This window comes from Pyxicephalus adspersus, unplaced genomic scaffold (genome assembly GCF_032062135.1).
Source record: "Pyxicephalus adspersus unplaced genomic scaffold, UCB_Pads_2.0 Sca474, whole genome shotgun sequence".
In the NCBI taxonomy this organism is placed as follows: domain Eukaryota; kingdom Metazoa; phylum Chordata; class Amphibia; order Anura; family Pyxicephalidae; genus Pyxicephalus; species Pyxicephalus adspersus.
The window spans coordinates 7,776-13,888 of NW_027317481.1; the positions used below are offsets into that span (position 1 = coordinate 7,776).

At 49.7% G+C, this 6,113-nt stretch overlaps 1 protein-coding gene across 1 annotated transcript; it reads left to right on the forward strand.

Annotated features, from left to right (window-relative positions):
• Positions 1 to 193: 193 nt before the first annotated feature.
• Positions 194 to 6,060, forward strand: LOC140345067 (uncharacterized; the record flags this gene model as incomplete). The annotated part of the gene is made up of 4 exons (XM_072432225.1): positions 194 to 276; positions 3,146 to 3,561; positions 5,493 to 5,620; positions 5,884 to 6,060. Coding segments are annotated over 4 exons (804 nt in total), but the record flags the coding sequence as incomplete, so codon positions are not given.
• Positions 6,061 to 6,113: the final 53 nt, after the last annotated feature.

Genomic DNA, 6,113 nt, shown 5'->3' on the forward strand with positions numbered 1-6,113 from the left:
GAGAGAAAGAAAGAGGAGAGAGAGAGGAGAGGAGAAAGGGGGAGAGACGGAGAGAAAGAAAGAAAGAGGAGAGAGAGAGACGAGAGAGAGAGAGAGTGGGAGAGAAAGAGAAAGAGTGGAGAGAGATGAGAGAGAGAGAAGGGAGAGCCAGGAGAGAGAGAAGCGAGAGACATAGAGGGGAGAAAGGGGAGGGAGAGATGAAGAGGAAAGAGAGAGAAAGACTAGAGAGAGAAAGGGGAGAATAAGGAGAGATAGGGAGGAGAGAGAGAAGGGAAAGTAAATTCAGAGGGTAAGTGATAGAGAGAGTAAGGAGGGAGAGAGAGGGGATTGAAAGGTGAGAGAGAGGGGGGAGAAAGAGGGGAGAGAAAGAGGGGAGATGAAGAAAGATAGGGTTGAGAGAGAGAGTGGAGAGAGAGCTGAGAGAGGGAGAGGCTAGAGAAAGAGGAAAGCGAGGGAAGAGAGAGAGAGAGAAGGGAGATCGGAGAGAGATAAAGAGGAGAAAGAGGAGAGATAGGGAGGAGAGAGAGAGGGGAGAGTAAGTTGAGAGAGTAAGTGATAAAGAGAGAGAGAGAAGAGAGGGGAGTGAGAGGGGGAAGAAAGAGGGGAGAGAAAGATAGGGGTGAGAGAGAGAGGCTAGAGAAAGAGGAAAGATAGGGAAGAGAGAGACGCGAGAAAAAGGGAGGGGAGAGAGGGGAGAGAGAGGAGAGAGAGGGAAGACAAGAAAGAGATTGGGGAGGGAGAAAGGGGAGAAAGAGGTAAGATAGGGAAGAGAGTGAGGAGAGTGAATAGAGAGAGTAAGTGATAGAGAGGGGGGAGAGGGTTCGAGAAAATAAAAGAGGAGAGAGGAAGGGAGAGATAGAGGGGAAAGAAAAGGGAAAGAGAGGGGGGAAAGAGAGAGGTTAGAGAGGGGACACAAATAAAAAGAGGAGAAAGAGAAAGGGGGGAGCATGAGAGAGGTTAGAGAGAGAGACAGAAGGGAAGAGGGGAGAGAGAGAGGGAAAAGAGAGGGGAGATAAGGAGAGCCGGGGAGAGAGAGGGGGGAGAGAGACAGAAGCGAGAGAAATAGAGGGGAGGGAGAGAGAGGGAGGGGAGAGCGAGAGAAAGAGAGAGAGGGGAGAGAGGAGAGAAGGGAGAGTGGAGAAGTGAAAGGAGAGAAAGATAGGGAGGAGAGAGAGGGGGAGAATGAATAGAGAGTAAATGATAGAGATAGAGGGGGGAGAGAGAGGTGGGAGACAGAGAAGTGAGAGAGAGAGAGGGGAGAGAGAAAGGGAAGAGAAGTAGGGGATAGAGAGAGAGAGGAGAAAGAGAGGGGAGATAGCGAGAGAGGTGCGGGAGGCGAGAGAAAGAAAAAGAGGAGAGAGAGGGGAGAAAGGGGGGAGTGAGATGGGAAGAGAGGAGGGAGAAAGAGAGAGTGGGGAGAGTGAGGGAATGGAAAGAGAGAATGGGAGAGAGAGAGAGAGGGAAGAGAGGAGAGAGAGATAGAAAGGGGAGAGAGAGGGGAGAGAAAGAAAGAGGAGAGAGAGAGGAGAGGAGAGGAGAGAGGGGAGAGAGGAAGAAAAGAAAGAGAGGGGGCAGAGAGGGGGGGGAGAGAAAGAAAAAGAGGGGGGGAGAGAGAGAGGGCAGAGGTTGGAGAGAAAGAGGAGAGAGAGAAAGGGGAGAGAGAGGTGAGAGATAGGAGGGAGAGAGCGAAGAGATAGGAAGGAGAGAGAGAGCCAGGAGGGAGAGTAGGGATAGAGAGAGAAGCGAGAGAGGTGATACAAACAAAAAGAGGGGGGGGGGAGAGAGGGCAGAGAAAAAGGAGAGAGAGAACGGGGAGCGAGAGAGGTGATAGAAAGAAAAAGAGGAGGGGGGAGAGAGGGCAGAAAGGGGAGAGAGAGAGGTGAGCGATAGAGAGGAGAGAGTGATGAGATAGGAAGGAGAGAGAGGGGGGAAGTGAATAGAGAGGGTAAGTGATAGAGAGAGATGAGAGAGAGAGGGGATTGAGTGGTGAGAAAGTGAGAGAGGGGAAGAGAGATAAGGGGAAGAGATGTAGGGGATAGAAAGAGAGAGGGGAGAGACAGAAAAAGAGGAGTGAGGGGAGAGAGGGGGAGAGAGGGAGGAGAGGGGTGAGAGAGGAGAGACATAGAAGGGGGAGGGAGAGAGAGAGAGGGTATTGGGGGGGGGGAGAGAGAAAGAGAACCGAGAGAGAGAGGGAGGGGAGAGAGAGAAAGAAAAACGAGAGACAGAGAGGGGAGAGAGAAAAACGAGAGACAGAGAGGGGAGAAAGGGGAGGGAGAGAGAGAGGGGCGAGAAAGCAAGAAGAGAGAGAGAGAGAGAGAGGGGAGGGAGGAGCGAAGGGACAGTGGAGAGAGAGAAGGGGAGAAAGGAGAAATAGAAAGGAGAGAAAGGGGGAGAGTGAATAGAGAGTAAGTAATAGAGAGAGAGGGGAGAGAGAGGTGGGAGAGAGAGAGGGGATTAAGAGGTGAGAGAGATGGGGGAGAGAAGTAGGGGATAGAGGGAGAGGGGAGAGAGGAAAAGAAGAGAGAGGGAGGGGAGAGAGAGAATGGGGGAGAGAGAAAGGGAAGAGAGGAGAGAGAGAGAGAGAGAGAGAGAGAGGGGACAGAGGGAAGAAAAAGAAAGAGGAGAGAGGAAGGGAGGGAGGGGAGAGAAAGAGGGGATAGAGGGGGAAGAGAAAGAAAGAGGGGGGAAGAGAGAGGGTAGAGAGCAAAGAGAAAGAAAGAGGAGAGAGAGAGGAGGGGAAGGAGGGGAGAAAGGGGAGAGAGCAGAGAGAGAGGGAGGGGGGGGGGGGCAGAGAGGTGAGAGAGCGGAGGTAGAGAAGGGGGAAGAGAGAGCGAAGAGAAAGAGAGGAGGGAAGAAAGAGTAGGGAGAGAGAAATGAAGTGTGAAGAGAGAGGGGAGGAGAGAAAGAGACAGAGAGAGATAGAGGGAAATAAAGAACAGAGAGGTAGAGAGCAGGAGAGAAAGAGACAGAGAGATAAGGGGAGGAAAAGAGTGAGAGACAGAAAGAGAAAGATAAAGACAGAGAAAAAGAGAAAATGAGAGAGAGGAGAGAGAAAAGAGAGACAGATGGGGGAAGAGAGAGAAAGATGGAAAAAGAAAGAGAGAGAGAGTGAGAGAGAGAGAGAGAAGGTGGTGAAGAAATAGAGAGAGAAGGGAGAAAGAAAGAGGGAAGAGAAAGAGGGAGCGAAGGAGGGGGAGAGGTGGAAAAAGAGAGAGGGCAAAAGAGAGAGGGGGCAGAGGAGAGAGGGAGAAGAGAAACAGAAAGGGGAGAGAGAGAGAGAGAGAGAGGAGAAACAGAAAGAAGAGAGAAAGAGAGGGAAGAGAAACAGAAAGAAGAGAGAGAGAACGAGAAAGGAGAGAGAGAGAGAGAAGAGAAAAGAGGGAAGAGAGAGAAGAGAAAAGAGGGAAGAGAGAGAGAAGAAAGAGAGTAAGAAGAGAATGGAGAGAGAGAGAGAGGGAAGAGAGAGAGAAGAGAAACAGAAAGAGAGAGAAGAGAGAGAGAGAGGGGGAGAGAGAGAAAAGAGAAAGAGAGGGAGAGAAGAGAGAGAGAAGAGAAAAGAGAGCATAGAGGGAAAGAGAAGAGAAAAGAGGGAAGAGAGAAAGAAGAAAACGAAGAGATGGAGAGAAGATAGAGAAAGAAGAGAACGGAGAGAGAGAAGTGTAAGCAAGAGATAGAAAATAGGGAGAGGAGAGAGAGAGAAGAGAGAGAGAAAGGTGAGAGAGAAGAGACAGAGGAGGGAGGAAGAGAGAGAGAAAAAGAGGAAGTGAAGGGGGAGAGGGGGAAGAGAGAAAGAGAGGGCAGAAGAGAGAGGGGGCAGAGAGAAAGAGAGAGGGAAGAGAGAGCAGGATCAAAGAGAAGGCGGAGAGAGAGCGGGCGGAGAGAGAAACAGAGGGGGGAAAAGAGAGCGGGGAGAGAGAAAGAGAGGAGGGAAGAGAGAGATAGAGAGAAAGACCGAAGAGAGAGGGAGAGAGAGGGAGAGAAAAAGAGTGAGAGAGGGAAAGAGAGAAAAATAAAGAGAAAGAGAAGAGAGAGAGAAGAGAGAGAAAGAAGAGAGATAGATGGAAAAGAGAGAGGAGAGCGAGAGAAAAAAAGAGAGAGAAGGAAAAGAGAGAGGGAAGAGAGCAAAGAGGGAGGAGAGAGAAGAGGGAAGAGAGGAAGACAGAGAAAAGGGAGAGGGGAAGAGAGAGCAGGGAAGGAGAGGGGGGATAGAGAGAGAGATAGAGAGAGAAGAGAGAAAGGAAAGAGGAAGAGAGATAGAAAGAAGAGAACGAAGAGAGAGAGAGAAGAGGGAAGAGAGAATAGAGAGCGAGAAAAGAGAGAGAAAGAAGAAAAAGAAGAGAGAGAGAAAGAAGAGAAAGGGAGAGAGAAGATATATAGAGAGGGTAAAGAGAGGGCAGAAGAGAGAGGGGGAAGAGAGAGCGGAAAGAAAGAGAGGGGGAAGAGAGAGCGAGGAGAGAGAAAAAGAGCGGGGGAAAAGAGAGCAGGGAGAGGGGAAGAGAGAGCAGGGAAAGAGAGGGGAGAAGAAAGAGGGGAGATAGAGAGGGAGAGAGAGAGAAGATAGAAGAGGGAAGAGAGAGAGAGAATAGAGATAGAAAGAAGAGAACGAAGAGAGAGAGAGGGAGAAGAGGGAAGAGAGAATAGAGGAAAGAGAAAGAGAGGGTAGAAGAGGGAGGGGGCAAAGAGAAAGAGAGGGGAGAAAAGAGAGGAGGGAAGAGAGAGCGGGGAAAGAGAGGGTAAAAGAGAGAGGGGGGAGAGAGAAAGAGACAGAGAGAGAGAGAGAGAGAGAAAGAAAGAAGGGAGAGGTAGAGAGAGGGAGAGAAAAAGAGAGTGTCAGGAAAAAGAGGGAGAAAGAGAGAGAAAGATAAAGAGAAAAAAAATAAAGAGAGAGAGAAAGAGGGAGAAGAGAGAGGGGGGGAGAGAAAGAGACAGAGAGAATAGAGAGAGAAGAGAGAGGAGAAAGGAGAGAGAGAGGGGGAAGAGAGAAAGAGGAGGGAAAGAAAGAGAGGGGCGAGGGAGATAGAGATAGAGAGACAGAGAAAGAGAGAGAGAAGAGAGAGAGAGGAGGGAAGAGAGAAGGTAAGAGAGAGAAAGAAGAGAAAGAGAGAGAGAGAGAGAGAGAGAGAGAAGATATAGATAGAGGAGAAAGAGAGTGCAGAAAAGAGAGGGGGCAGAGAGAAAGAGAGGAGGGAAAAGAGAGCGGAGAGAAGGAGAGGAGGGAAGAGCGAGCGGGGAAAGAGAAAGAGGGGGAAAAGAGAGCGGGGAAAAAGAGAGGAGGGAAGAGAGAGCGGGGAAAGAGAAAGACAGGGAAAAAGAGTGAGGGGGGAGAGAGACAGAGAGAGAGAGAAAGAGAAGGGAGAAGAGAGAGGGGGAAAGAGAAAAGAGAGAGAGAGATAAGAGAGAAAGGGAAGAGAGAGAAGATAGCAGAGGGAAGAGAGAGAGAGAGAGAAGAGAGATAGAAAGAAGAGAATGAATACAGGGAAACAAGAGGGAAGAGAGAATAGAGAGCGAGAGAGGAGAGAGAAAGAAGAGAAAGCGAAAGAGAAGATATAGAGGAGAGAGAAAGAGAGAGAGAAGAGAAAGAGAGGAGGGAAGAGAGAAAGAGAGGGGGGAAATGAGAGCGGTAGGAGAGAAAGAGAAGAGGGAGCGGGGAAAAAGAAAGAGAGGGGAAAAGGGAGAGGGGGGAAAGAGACAGAGAGAGATAGAAAGAAAGAAGGTAATAGAGAGAAAGAAGGGAAAGAGAGAGAGATAGAGAGAGAGAGAGAGAAGATAGAGGAGAAAGAGAGGGCAGAAAAGAGAGGGGGCAGAGAGAAGGAGAGGAGGGAAAAGAGAGCGGCGAGAAAGAGAGGAGGGAAGAGCGAGCGGGGAAAGAGAAAGAGAAAGACAGGGGAAACGAGTGACGGGGGAGAGAGAAAGGGACAGAGAGAGAGAGAAAGAGAAGGGAGAAGAGAGAGGGGGAGAGAGAAAACAGAGAGAGAGATAAGAGAGAAAGGGAAGAGAGAGAAGATAGCAGAGGGAAGAGAGAGAGAGAGAGAGAGAGAGAAGAGAGATAGAAAGAAGTGAATGAAGACAGAGAGACAAGAGGGAAGAGAGAATAGACAGCGAGAGAGGAGAGA